Below are 26791 nucleotides of genomic sequence, written 5' to 3' on the forward strand. Positions count from 1 at the left end.
CTTAGTGCAGCTCCATCTAGTAGATGCATAACGTAACTCCAGCCTCTACTGTAGCATCTATTCTATGGGCCTTATAATGCGGTGAGCCTTATATATGAAAAAAGTTTTAAAATAGGCCATTCACTGAAGGTGCGCCTTATAATCCGATGTGCCTTATAGTGCGGAAAATACGGTAGGTGAATTTTTCCAGACAGGAAATGTTGTGACATTTTGATATTTGAGATCTTATGGATCATCTATCACTTATTGAAATTGTTAGAGACAACAGAAACATGTATCCAATTAGATTTATTTATTGTTACTGCTGAAGTCTGTAACTTTAAGAGACATTTCTCGGGTCTTCTGTTGAAAGGTAGGAGTTAAGACAACATTTTCTTTCATAAATGGGGAAAAAATATCGGTTCACTTTAGCAGCACAGGATAGAGATACATGAAGGCAGACGGTTGTTCCACTCCTGCCTGTTTTCAGTGTTTAATCAACTGCCTGTAGCGCAAAGGACGAGAAAATAATAAACAGGGAGAGAGAAATAGAAAGGTGAAGGAAAGAGCAAGAGGAGGGGAGAGTTTTGCGTTGTTTTCCACTCCCTTTGCCAGGGTCAGGAAGAGTGACAACGTACGGAGAGGCAAAAGAAGGCCAGAGAAATAAAAACACAGCTTCATGATGCTAGGATGCTTCTTCCCTTCATCTGTCTATAATTTAAGGGCTCAGACTCTCAAGTCACTGAACAGCAATTTTCCTTTTTGAAAAAAAAAATCATCTGTACTCAAGACTTAGAGATATAAGTGAAGAACCCATTAAGAAAAGCACTGATCCTTCTTCCTCCCCCGTGAGAATAAAATTAGCCTATTTTCACCATGAGAAAGAGAGCTGAGAATCAGCAGACTGTGAATAATCTCCCTTATGAACTCACGGTATCTTGCTTTACTCTCACCAACTGTTTCATATTTAGCATATGGATATTTCTGACCTTTTCTAGCATACATATACACCAATGCTTAAGAGGGGCAGAAAAAAGAGCAACCTCTGGGCTCTCAGGGATGTTTGTACGTTCCGTGTTGACTCATTGAAAAAGAACGATGTGTATAAAACACAGACAACCAATAAAAGCTACCAAGTCTTATTTAACACACACAGGCATTCAGAAAAGGTTCAAATTACTGAAAAGGCAGCCAGGATTAGGACTTTGCTCAGCTTTTTGTTATGCTGTTGAGCCCATTAAAATTAGCCCTTTGAAAACCCTGTTTCCCTCCTCACCTGTGGTGGCGCTGCACCAAGAACCACTGAAGGAAACGACACAAAAACCTCAGAACAAAACACTGAGTGCAACTTCCTTCTTCGCAAAATGATAACAAAAATGGAGTGGAATTACATTTTTGTGATTTCTCTTTGGCCTTTGTCAAATATATACATATATACATATACTGTTTGTTTTTCTTGTTGTATTTACCCAGACTGCTCTGCGCTGGCAGCATCACATGTGAGGTCTTTAACAAGGAAAGACAAACTGATCACAGTTGAACTTTAAGAATCGCAAATCTGTGATTAAACTATCTTAAGCAATTAAGTGACTATTTGACTCCCAGGAGCGGAGATAAGGAAAATCGCCCACGCTAGCTTTTAAGCCAGCGTTAGGATAGTTTTTCCTCTGTGCGTATTAATGCATGTTTAGGTATATGGCGTTTGAACTACTGAAATTCATGAGAAAAAACCTAACACAATGTAAGCTACTGCTTACTATATCATCTAGAGCTAACATCATTAGCAGGAACTAGTGTGACATAAAAAATGGAAGATAATGAATGGATGTTAAAAGTGGCAAACATCCACTCTGTTAGCTGGAGCTAACACCATAAACCCATTAGCAGGAAGACCACTGTGGGTATTAATTCATGTTAAGATATATTTGGTGTTTGAACTACTAAAACAGGCGGTTGTAACTGTTTTTAGACAGGGTCTCAAGTATTTGTGGATTTTAACTATTCGTGGGTTTGATACATGTCATATTTTGTGTTGGTCTCTCGCACAAAATCTCTTAAAATCCTTTGAGATTTATGGTTGTAACATAACAGAAACGTTCTATACCTATATGAATTACCTGGGACTGTGTGTTGAAAACTATTTGACTTTTTAGATTGTATTACTTCAAATGTAGTTTGGGTTAGGAGCTCACTGCCATCCAGCAGTCAGGCAGGTCTAGTTAAGGATCCAGGAAACCAGCTCATCCTTACAGTCACCATGTGACCCAGAAAGCTCCTGGTCTTCACTCATTTTTAATCATGCATGTCAGTGTGTGCAGGCTTCTCTGTGAATGATGTTACTCATGTGTGGCTACACTCCTTCATATGTGTGTGTGTGTGTGTGTGTGTATTGTAGTCTCCCAGCTGTTATTCTTGTTTAGACTTCTTGTACTGGAAGCCCCATTACTGGCCAAGCTGCTTACGTAGTCTGAAGGTACAAACGCTGAAATATTTATGACTAGAGACTCATTCTAGGCAACACTAACCCACATTCTTTTTTCAGAAATATTTTTAGTTGGTACTGTCATAAATAAGTAGCTTTGCTTAAAATTCCTGTTGTACTCTTCAGCAACTCCGAGCAGCAGCTGTTTCTGTGGATTCTGTTGAACTTTAGAAACTCGTAAAGACGGGGTCTGCTCATCTGATTAGTGTCCCCAGGAGGGCCTGTTTTAAATGTTCTTAATTTTTTTGGAGAACGGCGGAGTGATGTGTTGCTCGGTGGGTAGAGTGTGCTGTGGTCCTCTATGCGCTTGTCCTGGGTTCAGTTTGTGGTCTTGGGTCATTTGCTGCATGTCTTCTCCCTATCTGTCTCATCCATGTTTCCTGTCTGCCTACTGTACGATAAAGGCCACTAGTAGAAACAAAATCTTTAAAAACATGTTGTTTTTTTTATTTGGGAGCTCTGCGATTAGCCAAACTTATGTGAAAACTGGATCTTATCTACCGCCAGAAAGATTTACAAAAGTCAACAATATTTACCCAAATGTCGCCAACTTAGCTACTTTGTCGCTATACAACTCTGGAAAAAATTAACAGACCACTGAAAAATTATCAGTTTCTCTGATTTTACTTTTTATAAGTATATGTTTGAGTAAATAGAACATTGTTCTTTGATTCTATGTACTACTGACAACATGTCTCTGAAATTCCAAGCAAAAATCTACTATTTACTAGCAGAAAATCAGAAATGGTCAAAACAACTAAAAAGATGTGGTGCTTTCAAACCTCATATAATGCAAAGAAAACATTTAGAAACAATACTAATGTTTAACTCAAATCAATAACCATAAGGGTTCAGTGCAGTGGTCTCTTCATTTTTTTAAGAGATGTAATTAGCACCTTTTCAGCCAAAATAAAATCAATACCGGCCAAAATTGGAATTGATGATAGTCCAGAAGCCTGCAAATCGGTGCACCCCTAATTTGAAAGCACATCCTAGTGGGCCTAAGACTCAATGTTAGGACTATTCCCACTGGCTGGGGAAGACTTCCCAGACAGGCCGGAAAACCTCTGGAACCTGTTTTTTTCTGTGATATCTACAGACTAATTTCTCCCAAATTGCTACACGATTAATTGCCTATTATTAAATATTAACAACTGTATCAGTAAGCGTCATTTATCTACCCAGAACAAAACCTCCAACCTCTGTACTGCAGCTGGTAGCTGAAGGTTGACAGCCTTGTAAGAGTGCCGTCTGGCTCACTTACTGCTTCCTCGGTCTCCTCTGGTGAATCATGAACAACTGCAGACTTTTTTCTTCTTTAGCTCTTTATCATGCAGCCATCAAGCTGACTGGTTAGAAATAAGACAGCAGTCGAGATTTAAGCCGTAAGATGAACTATCCGGCTGAATCTGACATCTCTATGGTAATTTCTACTTGATTAGTTGGTTAAGAAGCTGTTTTCACTCAACAAACTCATAAAAGATGCCGCAAGTGTGCATTTTGGGATTGTGTGTTGTAACACATGACCTGCAGGGTAATCTGCACTAAGCAGCAGACCATCAAAGGTTCACTTGAAGGCCTTTATGATTCCTCTTGGTGTTTATGTGTAATGTGGACACCAGGGTTGTGGTAGATGACTGCTGATCACGATGCTAGGCGGTCAAGAGGTCATGGTCAGTGACTTGAATACAGAGCAAAAACAAAGGCTGCTGTGTGTGTGTGTGTGTGCACGCGCGCGTGCGTTTGTGTGTGTGTTTCCGTTTTTACCTTCTTTGGTAAGACACCAGTCATTGTGGGGAACCAAAAAAAAAAGCTTCTCCAGACTCTTTCAACAGTTTCTTCTTGCCTTTATCACAGCTTCTTCATCACACTTCAACATGAATGTGCGCATACGCAGTTGCATATCTCATACACACAGGATGCGTTATTGTGTGTGTGTGTGAGTAAACCTGTATGTGACCTATAGAGGACCATTATAACCATTTCTACCAACAGTTGTAGGTCTTTTATGGAACATAAGGACATTTTCCTGATACTCGTTTTTCCAAGTAGAATGTGCTCAAATAAGAAGGATTATTTGTTTATTAACACTGTGGCATGCCTTTAAACTGTCCCCAGTTGCCATGGTTACCTGCCGTTATCTTGCTGTATTAGCTAGTATTCTGTCACATATTCATTACCGGAATGCATTTAAACTGTCACTGGTTGCCATGGTGACCTGCCATTCACTAGCTAACATTCTGTCAGCGTATTATAACTGTTTATCACTATTTTATTACTGTTTATGAACTGTTACAAAATATTGTATGCTACATCAGTGATACGTCTTTATGACCCATATGCGTTACATGCAAGTAATAAATGACAAAAATAAAAAAGCCCCAAACATTACATGCTTGGAATATTAAAGCAATTTTCCACCCATCCATCCATTTTGTTCCGCTTATCCGGGGTCGGGTCGCAGGGGCAGCAGCTTCATTTTGTTAACAGCAAAATCATGAGCTCTCAATTAGATGTCGAGTTCCTCTAAAGAAGAAATCATATCCATGGTGTGTAAGCACACCAGAGTAGGGTTTTCTAAAACTGTACATTTCTTAAAAACTGAACTCATATTTCAGTCATTTTTGACTGCAAGAAATTTAGCTTTATTCTGGTTAAATTTATCCAACCAGGCGAAATAAAAATATGCTACTTTTAGGAATATTTTTACTATACTATACTTTTTACTTGAGTAATATGAAGTATCGCTACTCTCCCCCCCCCAAAAAAAAAATCTGTTTATTGTCTTTTAGATTTCAAAAGAGACTCACAAATGCACAGAACACCAAGCAAAACCAAAAGAAAACACATGAACAACTTAAACCTTCAAGGTGACAAACATAAGTTGATTGCAATGAGACAGAGTACTTAAACCCTTGTATGTCGAAATGGGGTCCAACCACCCCACACACGTAAAAGCTGTATCATTTTCCATAGACCTCTACGTTTGCCTCAGTCCTTGCACGCACCAGATAGGTATAAGGTGATGGCATCATCCCCCTGGATCTAAGTATCCAGACATCGTCTGATGTATAAAAACAAAAGCTAAATTTGTCATGGTGGATGTAATATTTCGAACCCACATGCGAGAACACGACCAGAAGAGACGATAATGAATACAATAATGATTTATTGAAGTCAGGGGAAGGGTGGTGAATACTGGAATGAAGAACCAGGTCGTCTACTGTCGATGAGAGAACAGAGTTAGAGGCTGCGTAGGAAAGGGATCCGGAGGTAAACAGAGAGGGCTTACTTGAGATGGGTGGATATGTGGCGTGAACTGGAAAACGTTGGAGAGCGGACAGGGATGGCGGAGTAGGTTCCGGTCTTGTACAATCCTTTCTCCGGTGAGGTTCGGACGTGGGTCTCCTGACCCGGAACACTCCGAAGGGGATTTCGCCGGAGAAGGATCCACGACAGGGAGAAGACGAGCACACGAGGGGTGGCGTCAAACCGGCAACACCGGTAGCGTCGGGGGAAGACACAGGAGGCAGGTGATCCACAACGGGGAGACAGACTCACACAGACTCGGGGTAACTGGTCTCGGGGAACAACGGGAAGACAGCTGGATATCTGACGAGGGAAACAACAAAGTTAGCAACAACGAAGATCGCAGAGGGCCTTTCTCTGGAGCATTTAGTACCGAGGTGAGCAAACACTCAGGCGATGAGACGGAGTGGCGCTGCTGCTTATATCCAGGGCAGGAGCCTTCTCAACGAGCTGCAGGTGTGTGCCCGGGTTGAACTCTGCCGCTTCCCAGGGGTGGCACATAGGTGACCTCTGGTGGATGTCCAAGGAATAGCGGCTCGGAGACCAGTAAATAATAACTAAAGGAAATGAACTAAGGCACAAACAAGGGGAACAAACACAGACCCTGACAAAATTAGCTAAAGTACATTCATCATTTATAAGTATTTATATTTTCTAAGAACCAAAAAAAACTTTTCCCATATCTTTTTGAACACACAATATTTACCCTTAATTATAAAGGTAAGTTTCTCCAAGGCAAGAAAGCTTGATAATGTAAACATTATGTAGGCATGCATGGTTTATAATGTTGACATTTCCTCTTTTGTGTTCCTCACCATAAATACTTTTGGTCGGGTCCTTCTGTCATGTTTTGTGGTGAAGGGGGAGAGGCAGACGCAGTGGACCCAGGTTGAAATGAAGAAAATTATGATTTTAATGATGTCAGAAATACTAAAGTCCAAAATCCAGGCAGCACAGATTGAGCAAGAAGGCTAAGAGCTCAAAAACTGGTAGTAACTGCTACAAACAAATAATAACCGATGACAGACTTGACAGCTGACAAGACCAGGACCCGACAAAGAACAAGGAACACAGGTGGGTTTAAATACACAGGAGAAACTAGGGACAGCTGGGGACAGTTAAGGGGTAGATAGGACAACAGGAGACTCAATTAACTGAAAACGACACAAAAACCTAAATTAACACAGAAAAAAACAAAACCATACACTTATTATCTGGCCCGTATAAAAGTCTTAAAGGCTTCCCATCTAATAGATGCTGTAGTCTTGGATTTATTAAGGGTGAAGTAATTGTCAATATTTTTCTCCAAATATTTCAGAAAGTTGGGCATTTGCAACCAGTGAGATTTTAATCGCCAAATAGGACTACGTCTAAATGAAATTAAGGGTGAAAATTTAAGGATGCTTAGTGAGTGGTCGGAGATCAATATATTTTTGTAGGCACAACTCTTAATTCTGGCAATCAAAGAATTTGAAATTAGGAAATAATCTATATGACTATAGCTATTATGTGACAAGAATATTCTTTGTTGGATTCTGTATTCTCCATAGTTCTCTTAAGTTTAGTTCAGACATAAAATGCTGTATAACCCATGGGTGGGACAAATCTAAACCTGCTGATTAGTCGATTTTAGGATCTAAAGTACAGTTAAAATCTCCACCAAAGATCACATCACCATGGAAAGCTGTAATAAAGAGAAACAAATTATTGTAGAAATCAGGGACTATTTCCTAATCTATATTAGGACAATACAGGTTAACCAAAATTAAGTTTTGGTTCATCAGTGAGACTTGGATTATGATGAATCTCCCAGCAGGATCTATGATAGCTTTTTTTAAATTATATACAAATAGGTAAAGATTTATGAATAAGAATTAATAATAATAAGAAAAAATAATAATAAGGCGTGTGATTACCGCGATGGAAAATCCTGATCTTTGCTGATCAGTCCAAAGTCTATATTACGGTTACGGATCGCAGTAAAGTTAGTTTCTAATGCGGTCTTCAACCGCGGATTGTCTTTTGTATGGACGCTTCATTACTTGCCAGCGCGGCGACGCTGTCTTCCAGTTTGCCAAAGCGGGACTTGGTGGAAAACTGGAGAAGGGAAACCAAGAAGATGACCGAGTGCTCCAAAACTGGCAGGAGGTCCAGGCAACCAGACTTGCAAGCAAAATCTAAAATGCTTGCAAGTGAGAATGATGCACTTCAAGCTCAGATCATGTCTCTTCGTGCAGAGCAAGAAAACACACAGCTTAAACATGAAGACATGAGAGCTGAGGTGCGATGCCTGGAAACAGTCCGACCGACTCAGACAGACTCCAGCGGCTTCGGATGAGCTTGACCAGGGCACAGCTGTGCACTGAAAAGCGACCCGAAGACCTGAAGAGTCTTTCAGAGCAGTTAGACGATCTCCTGAGCCAGTAGGACAGAGACTGTGAGGAGATCGAGTCCCTTAGACAGCAAAACGAGACTTTAACGTCTGAAAATGCTAGGCTAAGGGAAAGATGGACTCAACAGCAGAAGGAGGAGCAGCAGGAGACAAAGAACCAGGACAGACAGGGGCCAGTTTTAACTGTCCGAAACTTCGGTAAGAGGTAGGTACAGTTTTCCAGACCATGTCCTGAACAGGAACACTGAGGTACTGGATACCAGCGTGGATTTTCTAATCCTTCTGGTTGTTCTGGTAAAACTGGCCGCCATGTTGAAAGTGGTTCCAGAAAAACAGGTTGGAGATCGAGTACCTCAGCCAACAAAACACGACTTTAACGTCTGAAAATGCTAGGCTAAGGGAAAGAACACTTCAATTGTGTCTTTAATGTCTTGATTCGAAGTTTTAATCTCCCGTAGTTGAAATGAGTTGCTTCCATAAGGTTAGCTCCAGAAGTCTGGGAGCTAACGTTAGCCTCCTCCATCTGCTCGGTTTCCACTTCGCTGCTAGCGTCGCCTTCGGATCCTCTTTGCTGGCTTTTAATCTGTGTTTACTCGGCATCTTGAATTGAATCTCTAGCTTGTCCCACGGAGTTTGTACGTACGAAAAATATCTTGGCAGTGGTCTGGATGTCTATATACAGGGTATATTGATCGAAGCTCGAGTAAATCAGTGAAAGGTAGAAAAAACATCCAATGGATTTGGTGACTGTGTTGTAACGGTTGGATCTGTGGATTCATTTTCTTTGGTTGGGTGAAAAAAATCCTGCCTAAGATCAGCAGCTGTTAGCGGTCAGTAGCACTGCTGGCGGACATTTAGTGGAACAGGAGCAGAAAACTGACGTTTCCCCACATCAATTGGGTGGCACAGAAACCAGGATCAGCAAAGCGACCCGTTTCTCTGGACCAGTTTCAGCAGGTTTTCAGAGGGATACCAGAATGGGTTTAGTAGAGCCATTCTGGTAACCAGTACCTCAGTGTTCCTGTTCGGTACATGGTCTTAAAAACTGTACCTACCTTCTTACCAGCGTTTCGGACAGCTGAAACTGGTCTCTTGATCTCCTGGTGCTCCTCAGTCGGTTGTTGAGTCAATCTTTCCCTTAGCCTAACATTTTCAGACGTTAAAGTCTTATTTTGCTGTCTAAGGGACTCGATCTCCTCACAGTCTCTGTTGTACTGCCTCAGGATTTCGCCCAACTCCTCTGACAGACTCTGCAAGACTTTGGATCGCTTGTCAATGGACAGATATGCCCTTTTCAAGCTGATCCGAAGCCTCATGAGTCTTTGTTTCAGAGTCAGTCGAGCTACTTCCAGGCATCGCACCTCAGCTCTCATGTCCTCATGTTTAAGCTGTGTGTTTTCTTGCTCTTCACGAAGAGACATGATCTGAGCTTGAAGCGCATCGTTCTCGCTTGCTAGCATGTCGCAGTTAGCTTGCAAGACCGGATGCCTGGATCTCCTGGCAGGTGTGGAGCTTTCGATGATCCGTCGGAGATCTTCCATCAACTGGCGGAGTTCGTCGTTTTCCATCTCCAGTTCGTCAGGGGTCGTAATAGACGAACTGTTGTCCGTCAGCAAGCTAGCCTGATCTTCAGGCAGACGTTGGAAAAACATGGAAAAACAGTTTTCCATGTTTTTAATTGAATGAATCGTTTGTATAAAATGGAATAAAACAGGACTTCTTCTTTCTACTGTGTCTTCTCTCTTGGTCGCTTGTAGCACAAATGAGCTACTCTGTTGAATTCAGGAATAAAAGCAGTGATGTCACAGATGAGTGACATCACTGTCAAGAGAACGAGTGACATCACTGGTTCAGGTCAAAGCCAGTAGAAGCCTGTTGTGTGTGTGTGTATCCTGTATTTGATGCATTGTGGGGATTATTTTCCTGGCACATATTACATTGTGGGGACTCACTGCTCCCAAAGAAGAAATGCTGTTTTTGGGTTCGGGGTAAGGTTTTGGTCCAAGGTGTGAATTGAGTTTGGTCAGTTAGGGTGAATGGAAGTCAATGGAAGGTCCCCGCAAAGACAGCGAGACGAACGTGTGTGTGTGTGTGTGTGTGTGTGTGTGTGTGTGTGTGTGTGTGTGTGTGTGTGTGTGTGTGTGAGTGAATCCCTGCATTGAGCAGCCAGAAATAGTCTGTAAGGAAATCAATGTTCCTCTGCCAGTGGCACTGGGAGCTGTCTCCTCCACAATAGAAGGACTGTCCTGTTTCCTGCACCCCAGAGGGAGAGGGTGTGCGCGTGCACGCATGCGCGCGTGTGTGTTAGTGCGTGTGGAAAAAGAGAGAAAGCTAAATGAGGGTGAGTTCAGGCATATCTGTGCTGTATCCAGGTTCTGCCTCGTCAGCTAACGGCAAATATAAAAAAAAGGTTAGCGGATGAAAAATAATGAGGGTGAAGGCAGAGTCACGCTAGGTTAGCTTGGAACACCTGTATTATGAATCACTGGAGGAGATAGCAGGCAACGGCATTCGTGTGAAGCCATCTAATTGGTCTTGTAAGGGACCAACCTTCTCAGCTATTTTCTTTTTTCTTTATCATTGCGCTTACTTACTATTATAATCTTTCAGCTTATTACAGTTTGTATATTAAGTGCCAATTCACAACAAATGTCACTGCAAGACTCTCAGAAGCAAGAGATCTAGTTTACATACAATTAGACTCGCATTAACTCAGTCATATGATCAGGTTTGTTCCAGTTGCAGTAAAATGCAGTCAAGTTCAGTTTGTTATGCTAATTAATAGAAAGTTTTCCACCTAAGTAAAATCCTGTGATTTCAGTAATAATGAAATGTTGATGTGGAAGCGATTTAAGTTGCAAAAATAAAATAATTCAGACCTGGCTTAGACGTGTGCCTTAACACTCATGCTATGGTTGGCCATTTATCACATTGTTTATAATTTATTGTGAAAAATTTCTTATCATGACGGGAATTTGAATTTGTCGTCATGAGAAATCTGTTACCAGTGGTAAATTAAAACAAAACAAAATATGATCAGAAATGAGATTTTTACCATTGTCTACATCGTTTACTCCATGAGAGCATCGCTTAATATCAGTAATTTTGAAAATATGATTGAGTGCAGTTACTGTGTGCAGCTTAGTGATACAAATGATACGTTTTTAACAGATAGGAATGTTTTCCAAGAACAATAGTTGTATTTTAGACTGAATGAATGCTGTGACTTGAGGTCACAGCAAATTATTGGTAAAACATTTACCTATAAAATAAGTAGTAAATAGTTTCTCATCCTGCACAGTGGCGCAGTTGGTAGAGCTGTTGCCTTGCAGCAAGAAGGTTCTGGGTTCGATTTCCGGCCCTTGTCTTTCTGCATGGAGTTTGCATGTTCTCCCTGTGCATGCGTGGGTTTTTTCCGGGTACTCCGGTTTAATCCCATAGTCTAAAAACATGACTGTCAGGTTAATTGGCCTCTCCAAATTGCCCCTAGGTGTGAGTGTGTGTGCATGGTTGTCTGTCCTGTGTGTCTCTGTGTTGCCCTGCGACAGACTGGCGACCTGTCCAGGGTGACCCCGCGTCTCGCCCGAAATGTTAGCTGGAGATAGGCACCAGCAACCCTCCCGACCCCATTAAGGGACAAGGGTGCAAGAAAATGGATGGATGGATAGTTTCTCATTATAATTTTTATAGTTATCACAATAATACCACAAAATATTGCGATAAAGTTCTAACCGCAGTCCTAACAGGACTGCCCTGATCCTGCATGCGCTTTTGGAAGTTTTTAGAAAAGAAATTCTGTGGTTTCAGAAGGTGACGTCCTTCATTATTTTGTTGTTTATGCCATACATTTGAACACCTTTATTATTTGGAATCGAGAAATAAAAAGTTTTAAGTATGGATAAAAAAAAAAAAAAAGATTTCTTAGTATTATTGTTATTGTTATTCCCAATATTAAATTCCTCAGGTCAGAGTGAGGTGAAGAAAACGCTTCAAACCTATAAATAATTATTCAATACATAATGAAGGAATGGACGATGTGAACAAAGTGTGTTAACTTAGCCATTATTAAGACAAAAATAATTTGATTTGATTCATTCAAAAATTCAACATGTTTCAATGTCTTTGTATTCCTTCTTACAAGCTTAAATATTTCTAACGGGGGAATCGCATTTGATCAATTTCCAAAATAAAATATATCAGCCTTTGACAGTTGATTCTTTGGTGACAAATGCAATGTTAAATTATTAAAACTGATAATAATATTAAGATGAATATATTGAAAAATAACTATAAAATGTAGATGTGGTAAAGCAGTACTGGTTTGGAAGCCTAAGCTACAACAATGCAGTTTGTTGAGCTGGATGTTGTGGACTTGATGAAGAAACGTTTATTCCAGTCGTTAGAAACTTGAGACAAGACTTGGACTTCTGACTGCCTCTGTCATGTGGCGACAGTGAATATCAGTAATAAACCTGCAGAACCTGGAACAGCGTGAGCAGCCATCTGCCTAAATCAGCTGGAGCTTTGAAAAGACGGAGCAGATCCTCAATAAGCAGGTCAGGAAGTGAAGGAGGCAACATGAGGTCACAGGATAAACTCAACCTCAAAGGAAAACTGGCGCATAATTCTGACTGAATTCAGAACCTTACATGCTTTTCAAACATCTTTTACAGCGGTTCATTCTTGCTGTGGGAAAGAGAGCTGAGAATCAGCAGACTGTGAATAATCTCCCTTATGAACTCACAGTATCTAGTTTTACGCTCACCAACTTTTTCATATTTGGCATTTGGATTTTTTTTTTACAGTGCATTGGTGAACAAACAGCTCATGAAAACCAAAGAAAAAGGCAGAAAATTCAAGATTCAAAAATCTGGCCTTCAAAAAGCTACCAGATGTCCTGACTGCAGTTTGCCACAAGCCGTGTTATGAAACACGGTGGTGGCAGCATCATTTCAACACAATCAAATTTTTTTGTGAATTATTTTCTTTTTACCTGGTAGATTTGACATTTTTTACGAAACCAAGCAGAAAAGAACAAACTACTGTAGGTCAGGAAAAGACCTACAGTTTGTCTGTTGATAAACGGAAGGTGGAGAATTTCTTTACTTCTCTTGGTTGAATGTTTTCTGTTTTCCACCACTCTGCAAAGATACATGGACAATAGATGGATGTCTTGTATTTTGTGGGTCTAGAAAATAGTGTTTCGTTTATGTCCGGAGACATCTATGTGAACTTTATTCAAAAACCCTAGGGCCACAAACATCTAGAGCCTTTTTTCCAATGTCACAGATAGTTGAAGGTTTTTGGTAAGATACTGAATCTCTGTCTTGTGAAGTGTTTCTGTGAGAAAGAATCCGGAAGAACCAGAACCTACATGAGACCCTGATCCGTCTTTGGACCCCTGCTGATGTAAAGTAGCTCGTTCTCCAGTCGGTGTGTTTCTGCAGATCTTTTGTAATGAAGGACAGTTTTATGATGGTACCTGCTACCAGGCTGGCCAATATTTACATTGAGTGATTAAAACCTAGATTTTTTTTAACTCTGTTTAGAATGAAAGATAATTAAATTAAAGTTTTGCAGTCTGTGTCTGCCAGTAATACACTTAAGCTGCTTCGTACATTGTGGAATCAGCAGAAGTGAAAATGGGAGAGTGTGCTGAAAGTCTGCAGTGGTGACTTTCTGCCTGGTGAAGACGTGTGAAAGGCTGTGAAATGAAACGGGGTGGCATTGCATCACTCTGAAAATATCAGAAAGGAAATTCAGCTCTTTGGGATTGAATTAATGACAGATGGAGCGATTATTAGCCCCACTGCTGTTCGTAATTCCTAACAGGACGGCTCTTAGCCTCCAGACTTCAAGCTTCACGGTCAGGGAAGAAGGTTCAGTCTGTGGCCAAATGCTTTGAACATGATCCTGCCGTAAAGACTCCATGGCAAACAATGTTCAGTTCACTGGCAGAGTCCACCACCATTTTAGTTTTCGATTAAATTCCCTGGTATTGGTAACATGTTGACAGTGCAACGAATTCTACCAAACGTCCTCAGCGTCCTGTTAGCATTAGGTTTTTATGAAGTCAAGTTCAAAGTGCTTTACATTATAAAAACAAAATACAGTGGCCAATTATGAAACAAGCAATAAACATTACATTTTGTCAAATGCTATCGTGAAAATCATCACTTCACATCAAATATGTTGATCAAAGTTCAGTTTACAGCGAATCACAGAGAAATCTACACAGGTGGGCTTCAAGCTTTGGTTTTGGCAGTTTTGCAGTTTTCTGGAAGTTTGTTCCAGATATAAAGTGCATAGAAACACTTTGTATTAAGAATTGGAAGAAACTGAATAATATTTTGTCTGAAAGCAAAACATCTTAAAATGAACTAAATAAATGTAAAGATAAGATTTTTTTTTCTTTTCGTCTTATTTTGTGATACTGAAGTGACTCAGTGTTTTGGCAGCTTTGCAGTTTTCTGGAGCTTTGTTCCATATTTGTGGTGCATGGAAGCTAAATGCTGCTTCTCCATGTTTGGTTCTGGTTCTGTGGATGCAGTACAAAAAAACCCCAAAAAACAAAAAAAATTTTTTATAAATAAATAATACAAATTGTGTTAATTCTGATGCGTCTAACAGAAGAAAAGTTGATTCCTGTTCCTCTTGTGTTTCAGAGCTCCTCGGTTCCACGAAGAAGGTGAACGTGAACTTTCAGGATATTGATGGGTAAGTCAACGGCTCACTTTTCATCTGAATTTAACAGCATGTTCTACCAGCAGCATTTTTTTATATAAAAGATTCATATAATTTTACCCACATGTTGCTTCGATGTACAGATCAAAACAGTGTTTTGCTTGACATCTATGGTAAACATTTCCAGTCCACGTTGTTCGTTCCTTCTTTGTGACTGTATTCTGCATCCATGCGGTAGGCAGTCATAATCCTCTTAATCTGATGACTGAAATAACACAAAATGAAATTCTAATCTGTCATTTATATCATCTGCAGTCATTAGATGAAAACATTGAGCTGCGTCTTCATTGAAACTTCCATTTTAATCACTTTAATTGGTCATTTCTTTCCAAACCGCTTGTACAGAATTAATTGCGAGTTGATGACCAGATGTTTGCGACGTTCTGATGGTGCGGTGCAGAAATAGTAAACTCATTTTGCTTCCCTGATAGATCCGCTTGCAGCTCCGTTCTTAATGTGCGGATGCTGTTAATGAGTCTCCACCAGCTCATTCAGTTTAGGTTCAATTCCTCCTCCGGCTAATTATCTGGAGAGTCTAAGTGAACAAACTAAAACAGAGAGGGAAAGAGAGAGAGAGAGAGAGAGAGAGGAGGGATATTTATTACTCTTCACTCTGTTACAGTTACATGGCGGGCGCACGTCAAGTATATCAGAGGGTTTGCAGGAGCGCAGACGTTTAGACGTTCAGTCGCCAAGTGGTTTAAATCGCTTCAGCAAGTTAAACATCCCATTTTCTCTGTGTTTAGTACTTTAACTGATAGGAGTGTGAAGCAGGAAATTCTTGCTCAGATTTTGGTGTTTTGTATCAGTTAGTCTGTTTTGATATTAATATTAAATCTGGGGCGACTGTAGCTGAGTTTTTATTGACAATATAGTTGCGCAATTTGAGATTTTGAAATAGAAACAGAAATTTTGAAAAAAAACTCCAGTTTTTTGCTAAATTTTTTAGCTCTAGTGAAAATTGCAATGGAAATGCTTCTTCACATCATGAGTCACACGATCAACAACCAGATGTTGCCACTGATGGAAAACACGAAGAAAAAGACGACAGGAAGTAGTTGTAAGAAGATGGTAAATAATTTTAAAATTTTATTCACATGTGAATAAAATTAGTCACATGGGATTTTAATTGCAAAATAGTTTTCTTTTTAGCATCAGTGTAATATTGACAAAATTTTGTGCACATTTGTAATGAAAACACACCTTGTGGCTCAGTGTGTAGAGCAGTTGTTTTCCAGCCGGCGGGTTATGGACCTGATGCGCCTTTGGGCAAGGCACTTCACCCCCAGCTGCTTACCGATCTACGTTATCAGAGTATGAATGTGTGCGTGTTACTAATCGTGTTTTCATCATTGTTTTTTTTATGAGCATTTTGAAGTATTGCATTAGAAAATGTTGATAGGAAGGGCAAACCTAATTTACATGGCCTTATTTTAAACGTTTGCTCAAAATTTGCATGACCTTTGGATGGAAGTATAACTATCGTCTCATGGTGCATATACAACACTGTAGATTGTTTCTATTCCCTTCTCCTGACTGATACGTTTCTACAATTAAATTAAATCATTTTTTATCTTTTGGAGCCTCTAAGCAAACTATGCTTTTGGAGAATTGAGGGGAAATTAGGAAAATCCTTCCAGGACAGCTGGATGCAGTTTTGCTTTAACTGATGGCAGGTGTGAACTCAAGAAGATTATGTTAGTTTAACCCTTGTATGTCGAAATGGGGTCCAACCGACCCCACACACGTAAAACTTGTATCATTTTCCATAGTCCGTCCTCTACGTTTGCCTCAGTTCTTGCACGCACAAGGGTTAAGTATATTCACTCACTAATACCACTGTTGAGAGCCTGTTCATTATTTTCTAAAGCTTCTTTTTTCTATTGTTTGTAATGGAACCCAACCACATGTTGACCTTGTATAGGATGAAATATTTCTTTGTAATTTTTAAAAGCTCAATAGATGCCATGAAACACTGAATGTCTGCATTTGCTGTTTCAAGTGTCCCAATCTGGCCTGAAGAACAGGAAGCATCAGATGGGTTTGTGGAAGGAAATGGAAAAAGATAAGAACAGCAAGGGAGCGACTGGAAAGGAAGCGCCAGATGAGACGTAGAAGAGAGCTTTGTTGAGAAGCACTCGGACTTTCAGACGGGCCGTTTGAGAAGTGAGGCGGGAGAAGGAAGATGTAGGGGATAAATATTGCAAATCACGTTCTACAACTTGGCCAAAGCACACACTTCCCTGTACTTTACAAATACCTGCAGCCATCTGAAACGTTGGACGTTTTTTTTTTAATGGTGGAATCCCTGTTTAACTCTGGAGGGAACAGGTGAGTCCAATGGAGTAAGTGTGCAGCATTTCTTCCGAGGTTTAAACCTAGCCATGGAAGAATGCGTTATAGTCATCGTCATCCATCCTGCAGAGCAATACAGCTGGCAGTTTTTGTAAAGTTAGACATACAGTATACGGTAATCAGAGGAACTCTGGAGACTTCAGGTTCCCAGATTTCTCTGTTAAAGGAAACGATCTTTAGTCAGTTTGACACAAGTTGATTGGGGTCAATCGGTGTCTGGGTGTCCGTCATGTTGATATAATCAAACCTAAAAAAAACAGCCTTCTATTAAAGTTTTTACTCAACAGCTGGAGTTCAAAAGTTGAAGACGATGGCGAGGAAGCTTTCTGACTGCCTCGGTTAGAAACTATTTTTGGTTTTACAGACACTCTCTTACTTTTAATTGAGGTTTATTCAGGCAGAATTATGTAACCTCAAATTTTTTGAGCTTATCATGCTATAATGTTATTCCCTCATCAGAAACATACCTGCAGTGTTGTCTTGATTCTTTCATGCATGTTTGAGAAATTCTTTAATCTCCTGCGGCAACCATTCAGCTGTGCTAAACGCCTGGAAGAACGGAGCGCCCAGTCAAAGGGTTCCAGTCGGAACCTTTGTATGTAAAACAAAATGTATTAAATGTGTTGCCATTTTTAACTCATTGAGATGTATCTAATAAGTTTATCTTAATTAACGTTTTATAGTCCCAACCTTAATTATTATCTGTTAAGAGACACTTATGTTCCCTTTTGAGACAAACTTCAAGAGAACAAGCAAATTTGAAATCCAAATTTTTCATTGTTATGAATCATTTTGGCCTTAGCCCATGTTCTGCTTTACATTTACACTCTATAGGTGAAAAAATATCACTTTTCAAACAGAGTGCTGCAGAGTGTAGCATTGCTGAAGCTGTCTAACTGCGGTTCCTCCGAGGTTGCTGTCCAGTGTTGTCAGGATTTGTCAAGCAAACAGGCTGATGTCAGCCATTCTTATTTTTGCATTCGGTTGCTTCCGGTCACCAGACAGAGGCAAACCCAGAGAACGGCTCCATTCATCGCTCACTTGACCACTTCTTTGACATTTCCACCTGATAAAACATCTCCAGATTCAGTCAGTAGGAGCTCCTGTGATGAAAAGCCAAAATAAACATCTATGAACTCCAGTGTTTCTACTCCCTGATCCTTCCATCCTTATGATAGGATGTTACTGTCCTGAAAGAACGCCCTACAGCCCATCAGTGAAAAAGCCTGTCTCAGCAGTTTTCCCAGTGTTTCGCAATAGACACACAGCTTGATTGCAGAACTGAAACCTGCTTGTTAAATACAGTTAACAGCTGGCATTGAATTGGTTTGTCTTTCTTAAACTAAGGTACATCGGGAAGCTGTGACACATTTCACAAAAAAAGCAAAATACAGAAGCATCTGTGTGTGAAAAGCTATGTCCACCCATTCTGTTTTAGTGACATATGATTATGAGAGTATGTAGCAAACAGGTGCCACCAATCAAATTTATAGTGTGAGCGAACATCAAAAAACAGGACAGCGCTATAAATGCATGCATTTATTGCAGTGTGCCGTCCCGGAGCTTTCATTAACTTAGCGCCATTGTAGCCTCTGGAGCTGTGGCCTTACAGTCACTAGCTCCTACTACATACTAGGTGGATGGATATTACTCAGCCCCCTCTTCCTGCTGCTCTCTGTGCTTCAGATTGCGTCACTCCATCACATGTACAGCAGTCCTGACCTAGCTGTGTAGATCATGCATATAAAGCTTGACCTGAAAACAACTGCTGAGTTGATCACAACATCGTCTCTGTGCAGTAGCATTCTAAAGTCCAGCAGGAGGCCATCTTTCTGATGGCTAAACATAGCAGCAAATCTACAAAACAGAAGAGGCTCAACTTTGTGAGCCAAGTTTGGCTGAAAAAGCATTTGCCCCTTTCAGATCACTATGTAAGGGCCAGACACGTTGATGGACGTTAAGTAGCAATAAAAATAAAATAAAAACGATACTAACGCTAATCAGCAAAGGTCTACTTTTTATTGGTAAAAGTATGTCCAGACACTACTGTTATATTTTTGCTAAATATGAATTCAAAATGGGATTTTACTATGGTTACCATATCCTAAGAGCAGCAGTCTTGATACGTACAATATTAAACTGACAGGAGTTTAAAAACATTATTTTTTTTACTGTCACTTTTCATGAATGTTTGTTGGAGGCGCTTACATTTCTGTTTGCCAATCTTTGTCCTTGGGTTATGCGATGCCTTTTTCTCCTTATGCTTCTCATCATGCTTGCCCATCAGAGCTGACATGACAGTGCCATCCTCAAGCTGCAGATGCACACACACTCTCTCTCTCACACACACACGCAACCCCCCCCTACACACACACACACACACACACACACACACATGTTTGTATTTCTATCCATATTAGGACATTGTATTGACTTCCATTCATTTTAGTAACTGCATTTATGCTTAACCCAGACATTTTCCCTCTATTCTTAATCCTAACCTTCACAAAAACCTCATTGACACTTTACCTCTAAACCTAACCCCTGACCCTAAACAAGTTGGTTTACTGTATTAGGATCAGGTTCTGGTCCCCATGAGGCTCATCAGTCTTCAAAAGGTTAGTAAATATGCCAGAAATGGTCCTAAATAGGAAAGGTATAATAGTATACACAAGTTTGTATTTCTACCAGTATTGGGAATTTCCATTGACTTCAGTTGATTTTAGTAACTGAATTTATGCCTAACAGACATTTTCCCTAACCCTATCCATCTATTCCTAACCCTACCTGAAACTTAATTTATGCCTTACATCCAAATGTAACCACTAACCAAAAACAGCACTTCTTCTTATGGGGCTCGTGCTTTAGGCCCCATAAGGACAAGTGGGTCCTCACAATGTAGGTGTAATGTTAATGGTCTTACAGTGTATCAAAAACAAGACCACACACATACACACAAATCCTTGTGCTTCTATCAGTCCGAGGACTTTGTTTTGTTTTGACTTCCATTCATTTAAATAACTGCATTTATGCCCAACACAGACATTTTCTGTAACACTAATCACTACTAGTCTATTGCTATCCCTATCTAGTGCCAGACTAGTCCACCTAACCCTAACCTTAACCACAGTTGAATTCACACAATATCTCTAAATCTAACTAATAGAACTGCAAAGCAAAAGTGAAGATCAGGAAAACGTCCTCACTTTCTACAAATGACTGGCCTTTGTTGGTAAAAATTGTGATTTTCTGTATGTAGTACATATATGTGCACACACACACACACACCTGAATCCTGTGCAGAATAATACGCGATTCTGCTTGTGCTAATCTCCACTACGCATTTCCATCTCTCCACCCTCTGGCCTGTTTAACAGCTCTGCAGCAAAGACATGTTTGATCCCTAATCCCCTGCTATTAAATCCATTTGTCATGCTATCTTTGTCGTTATCTCTGACCCGTGATTGTATGTTTATTGTTGTGGATGAATGGATGTGTGTGGTATACATATTAAAAATTGTCTGACCCTAAGACCTCCTGATATTTTCTGTGTGCGTGTGTGTGTGTGTGTGCCTTCAGGTTTTCTCCCCTGCATCATGCAGCTCTTAACGGGAACCTGGAGCTGGTCTCTCTGCTGTTGGAGTCCCAGGCTGCTGTCGACATCAGAGACCAGAAAGGTATGGAGGAAACCAGCCGATGTACAAAAACTCTTAACTTATCAGTGCCTCCAGTGTTTTGCTGTTCCACAATCGTTCAAGTTCACAAAAAACAGAATCCTGCATCTTTTTATGCTAATACGTAATTGTGCGTTCATTGCAAATTGCCAAAAACATTGAGTGTAAGTGACTAACACCCACCTGTCTCCCTTAAGTCCACACTAAAAACAGCTACATGGTGTATGATTTATTGAGAAAAAGATATTTCAAAATTCCTTGCAAATGTTTCTAAAGTAACGCCAAAAATCACAAAAACAATCTCAAAATTTCAGAGTGACTGCTTTATGCACCAGACAAAGATGCATGCAGCATTCTACACATTTATTTTCAGGTAAAGATAAAAACAAAAAACTTTTCCTTTCATTACAGGAGCATAATCTGACACTGGCAAATATAAAAAAATCCATCCTTTAGTTTGGATCTGTTTCTTCAGTAGTAAAAAAATTTTACATTAAGAATTTATTAAAAACTCTCAACCTATTTAACCATCCTTCTTTGCACAATCTCTCCAGATTAGGCCATTGAAAGACAGATAAGCTCACAACATCACAGATCCTCCACCGTACTTAACATTAAGGTTTTCTAGATATTCATCCTTTGTTTTACGGTGCTTGTAGCAGAAAAAGTTAAACATTAGCCTCATTTAGCACTCAAGTATGTAACAAACTCCACATGTTTATGTTCATGATGGGGTGTCAGAAATTACTTTTTCCTGGCATCACACCCAAGCAGTGAGTTATTCCTAACGGTTGCTATGGAGATGTTTGTTGCAGTTCGCCAACACTGTTTGTTGTGACATCATAAATACGGATCTTGAACATACATGTAATTAAATGTCCTCAAATTAAAACTTAGGTTTTTCTCAAAGGATTAGTTTTGATACTGCAGTAAAATATCTATTTATTTCAAAGCTTTTAATCATATTTTTTAGGGACCTAAAACTAGAACTCAGCCAACATGACTTATGTGGCTGTTTGTGGTGCAGGAATGCGGCCGCTGCATTATGCCGCCTGGCTGGGGAAGGCCGAGCCAATGAAGATGCTGCTGAAGTCGGGTTCGTCTGTCAATGGCCAATCAGACGAGGGCCAGATACCTCTGCACCTATCAGCACAACATGGCCACTATGAGGTGGTAAGTGACACTGAAGATCAACCTCGGTGCTAACTAGCTGACATAAACATTCAAGACTGACAAAACAGAAATCTTTCTTCTGACTGCTGCTGAATTTTGCTCTTAAGCTAAGCTGGACTAGTCTTGAAAAGCATTGCCTGTTTTAATAGCTCACATATTTAATTAATATGGATTAATACACACAGCAGAAAACGTCTTAGCACTACCGTAGCTAATATATACAGGCTTCCTTATTCTGCACCCTTTGTGCTTTCTTGGAATTTAATTTCAAAACAGGTTGGTAATATTACCTAGCTTACTTAGCTCAACATAGCTAGCACTTGTCTTAAAACCCATCTACTTTACTTGATCTAGTTTTAAATTGTATGTTTGTTTGTTTTTACACTGTAAGAGTTTTAATTTTTTAATTTTTTTTTAATATGTTGTGTTTTATGTACAGCACTTTGTATCAGCTGTGGTTGTTTTAAAGTGCTATATAAATAAAGTTGGTATGGTATGGTATAAAAGCTCTTTCTCTTCAGCACTTTTGTTGCTACCTCACCACTATATCCACAGCTCTATGGCTAATGGCACCTCATTAGCCATAGAACACTTGTAAACATTAAAAAAGGAGGATTTTTGACCATCTTGCTGACCAACACTCCTCAAGCTAGTCCAACAAAAAAAATCAAATGGCTCTGAAATTAGCTAGTTAACTTAAGAGTGTGTAAATAAAGACGCTAACAAAAAACATTGCCTATTTAACAAAAAAAACAACCATGTGTAACTTACACTTTTATTACAGCTTGCTGATATTAGCTAACTTACTTAGTACAACAGAGCTAGCATAATTGCTCATTCAATACCACTCTTTTGTTCCTAGCTCACACTAGCAACAAATTAGCCATACAACACTTAGAAACATAAAAAAATTAGGATTTTTAACGGTCAGGACTTGTGAAAAAAAAAGACATTAACAAAAACCACATTGTTGTATGTTGTTTGGCAGAAATATTTGTGTTTATGTATCTTTCTGGTCTTTTTCTGACATGTTTGCTTGTGTGTTGTGTTTGTCATTCTTCACTGCAGTCTGAAATGCTGCTGCAGCACCAGTCCAACCCGTGCATCGTGGATAATGCAGGGAAAACCCCTCTGGATCTGGCGTGTGAATTCGGCAGGGTCGGGGTGAGGAGCTGTACTTCATTCTGTCTGGAGAACATCGTTGGAAAAATAAAACCTTTGCTAACTGGTGATCTCTTTGCCGATGTGTGGGTAGGTGGTCCAGTTGTTGCTGTCTAGTAACATGTGTGCCGCTCTGTTGGAACCCAAAAAGGGAGACACTGCAGACCCCAACGGGACGTCTCCGCTCCACCTGGCTGCCAAAAACGGTCATATAGACATCATCAGGTACGGATGTGTCTAAGATTTGAATGTGGAAAAATCTGGGATGTGTTTTCATCTCTTCTATGTGTCTAAGTGACTGAAAATTCCAACACATGGATGTGTTTGCAGATCCTCCATTTACGACATCTTGTCTTCATAAAGTAACTGTAAGATCATTCCATTCCACCGTGGTCTGAGCTAACGTTCATTTACGCTTTTGTGGAACTTGATGGCCTCAGTGTTTAGCACAGATCTTCAGGTTAAAGAAAGCAGAATGGGTCTGCAGCTGCAGATAAACTCCCGTCACAAACGTCGTTCTCAGCTGCAGTGAAAAATGATATGAGAGAAAACTGGGATGTAGAAAAAAAACACGAGAGAGGCAGAAAGGAGAAGCAGAGGGCGGCAGATTAAAGCCTGTCACAGCCGGTGGAGCAGAACCTTCCTTTCTAGAAGTGACACTGGTAAACGATGCTCAGTAGCCCTGGCTAACTACCTGTGGAACAGACACGCTTATAAAACGAAACACTTAAACAAAAAAATAACGAAACGTCGAACATCCTCAATGTTTGTTCCTCAATGTTTGTTCCTCAGCTTTTTTACATTTCTCTGGATAAACTTTTCCTCAGCCCTCTCATTTTGTTATCATAACTTAATGAATATTGTCATCTCATGTACACCTTCTGAATCTACTGCATCACATACAGTGTCTAAAAATGTTTTTACCAAAAAAGTCTCAAAAGCGTCATGTGTGAAAAATCTTGATGAAAGTTTTTAACTTTGCAAATTCAAAAATTTCCCAAATTTTCTTCTTGAAAATTTTGAGGTTAATTTCAATATGTCGGGTTTTTTCTAGCAAATTTGTGACTTTTCAAGCTGAGAAATTTCAGATTTTTCTTTTTTGGGAAAATTTGCTAACACTTTATTTAAAGGGGTGTGCATAAGACTGATATGACACTGTCATGAACATGAGGAAATTTTCACAAATATTTATGGCTGTTGTCATGAAGTGTCAGTAAATTTTGACACTTTTAATGCGAAGTTTAGACTTTTATTGGACTTTTGATGCAAGTTTGATGCAAGCTTATTTACCGAATAATGCAAAAGTTAACACATTTAATGCAATTTCTGTTTTTTTCTAACAAATTTCTGACTTTTAAAACTCAGAAATAAAAGGGTTTTTTTTCTTGAAAATATATTTAAAGATTTTTGGACTTTTCAAACTGATAAAATATGAGTTTTGTTCTCAAATTTTTAAAATTAATTTCAACAATTTTTTCTTGCAAATTTTTGACTTTTCAAACTCAAATATTTCCATGTCTTTTTCTAAAAAAAATAAAAAAGAGATTTTTGGTGGACATTTATTCCTTATTTTTTCCTGTCTACAATGTCCCTAACATGTGATGGTTCATTTTGTATTGAACTTTGATCCAAACGAATATGTTTGATTCATTTCTTTTATTGATTATATCAAAATATTGATTATTTTGACAACCCTAAAAAAGGCTGATAGTAACTATGGAGGAGCTGTAGAGATCCACAGCTCAGATGAGACAATCGGTTGACATGACAACCATTAATCATGGCTGATCTGTTCTTTGCTACAGGAAAGCCATGTGAAGTTTGTAGTTTACTAATTTAGAGAACACTGCAAACATGTGGAAGACGGTTCTCTGGTCAAATTAAATGAAACTTTTAACCTTTAAAACACTGTAGAAACTAATACATCTCATTCCTATTGTGAAAACATGGGGGGAAGGAGAGAAGTTTCTGTCCAAAAATATGTTGATTCAAGAAAACTAAAGCAGAAATTACAATTTCCCCAGTTTGTCTTCAATACCACTTGAACAGGTTGATGGAGCAGGTGCTTTTCAGGCTTCAGTGTTTTGTTTTGTTTTTTTACTTGAAATGTGTCAGAGAGAAAATATCAGACAAAGTCAGACTGGCAGGTTCCTTTTGCTTTCTGTTTTTGTGCCAGCTGTGTCCAGACTGAGCTGTCACATTGTGTCTAATGAACAGCGATAAAAGTTGCATTGATCTCCTTCTCTGATTCACAGCCAGAATGCAAATAAGCAAAGAGAGCAAACTTGGTCACATGCACATTTTATTCTGTGGCAACTCCTGGAGCCAAGCAGCGGAGCGAGTCTAACTGATGAACTGCAGGGTGTTAAATACTGCTGAACATATTTATTGGCAGCCCTGGGAAAAAATATCTTAAAGGGGCACTGTTATGTAAAATCATCTTTTTTGAGCCTTCCATCATGTTAAAAAGTTATTCTCTCATCTAAAACATAAATTTTATTGTTTTATGCATGTTTGACAAATCCCTTAATCTCCATGGCAACTCCTGGGTGGACCTAGCTCCGCCTTCGAGGACGAAGCTCCTCCTTGGAGCTGCAGTTTCTAAGCTCCTTCCCTGCTACTTCCTAACTCAGCTCCTCAGACTAGCCAGCAGCAATTAGCAAACATCTGGTGGAAATGTAGCTCTTTATAGGAGTTACTTCTCAGTGGAACGCTGGTAAAAACGTCATTAAAGGGTTAATAGAGGAGCCATGCTGTGATGACTTCTTGAAGGCGAAGTTTCAGAAAGAGCAGGAGCTTCTTAAAGAGATAGAGGCCCAATTTCAAGGCGTTAAATATCAAAGTCAACTTTCTTAAACGTCATATTTGATATACACAGCATTTTTATAACAACCAAAGGTAACACAGTTACTTGATTGTGCTATAAGATGCCACTATGTACCTGGAAAATGCATAACACTGCCCCTTTAAAAACCCTTTGGATTAATGTATTGTCTATTTCACCACCAGCATAAAACCAACGTTTTTAGTGAAGAACATTTATTCAGCTGAAGAAACAAAGAATTGCTTACTTTAAGATTTCCTGATATTTTAAAGGAGTAATGGATTCAAACGTTGTTTATAAGAGAAACAGGCCCACAGCATCACAACTCCTCCACCGTATTTAACATCATGCTTTTGGTTGTTTAATACGCATTCTGTGTTCCGCAACAAGCCTGCCTGCAGCTGGAAAATTCAGCCTCAGTTTCCTCTTGTTACCAAACATCGTACCACTGGAGAGTTTGTAAAAAAAAAAAAATCAATGCTTTACATTTTTCTTCCACCAAATTTCACGTTAGACGTAAATGTTTCAGAGTGTAATAAAAGAGTTGTTAATTTAATGCAACGTTGAAGATTTGATCAGGAGTGCCATCACACACCCTGTTCTGTTCCAGTAAATCACACACTTTCTCTCTCTCAGTTACCAGGCTGAATGGAGTCGGTTCATTTCTGGACATATTTTCCATTCATTTAAACCCCCCT

The 26791-nt window shown here is 39.6% G+C and overlaps 1 protein-coding gene and 1 long non-coding RNA gene across 9 annotated transcripts in view; one reads left to right on the plus strand and one right to left on the minus strand.

Moving 5' to 3' along the window:
- caskin1 (CASK interacting protein 1) overlaps window positions 1–26791 on the plus strand; it is a 109747-nt gene that overhangs the window by 49034 nt on the left and 33922 nt on the right. For all 8 annotated transcript variants that reach the window (XM_008415294.3, XM_008415296.3, XM_008415295.3 and 5 more), the window contains exons 2-6: window positions 14828–14879; window positions 20841–20938; window positions 21963–22108; window positions 23177–23272; window positions 23364–23494. In XM_008415294.3, the coding sequence (XP_008413516.2) occupies window positions 14828–14879; window positions 20841–20938; window positions 21963–22108; window positions 23177–23272; window positions 23364–23494 (523 nt within the window). The remainder of the gene's footprint in view (window positions 1–14827; window positions 14880–20840; window positions 20939–21962; window positions 22109–23176; window positions 23273–23363; window positions 23495–26791) is intronic.
- LOC145552434 (uncharacterized) lies at window positions 5614–6252 on the minus strand. The gene is made up of 2 exons (XR_014088482.1): window positions 6144–6252; window positions 5614–6073 (listed from the first exon to the last, which is right to left on the minus strand). It is a non-coding gene; the product is annotated as an uncharacterized LOC145552434 (long non-coding RNA).

Source organism: Poecilia reticulata, chromosome 8, assembly GCF_904066995.2.
Source record: "Poecilia reticulata chromosome 8, P_reticulata-male-v2, whole genome shotgun sequence".
Classification (NCBI taxonomy): Eukaryota; Metazoa; Chordata; class Actinopteri; order Cyprinodontiformes; family Poeciliidae; genus Poecilia; species Poecilia reticulata.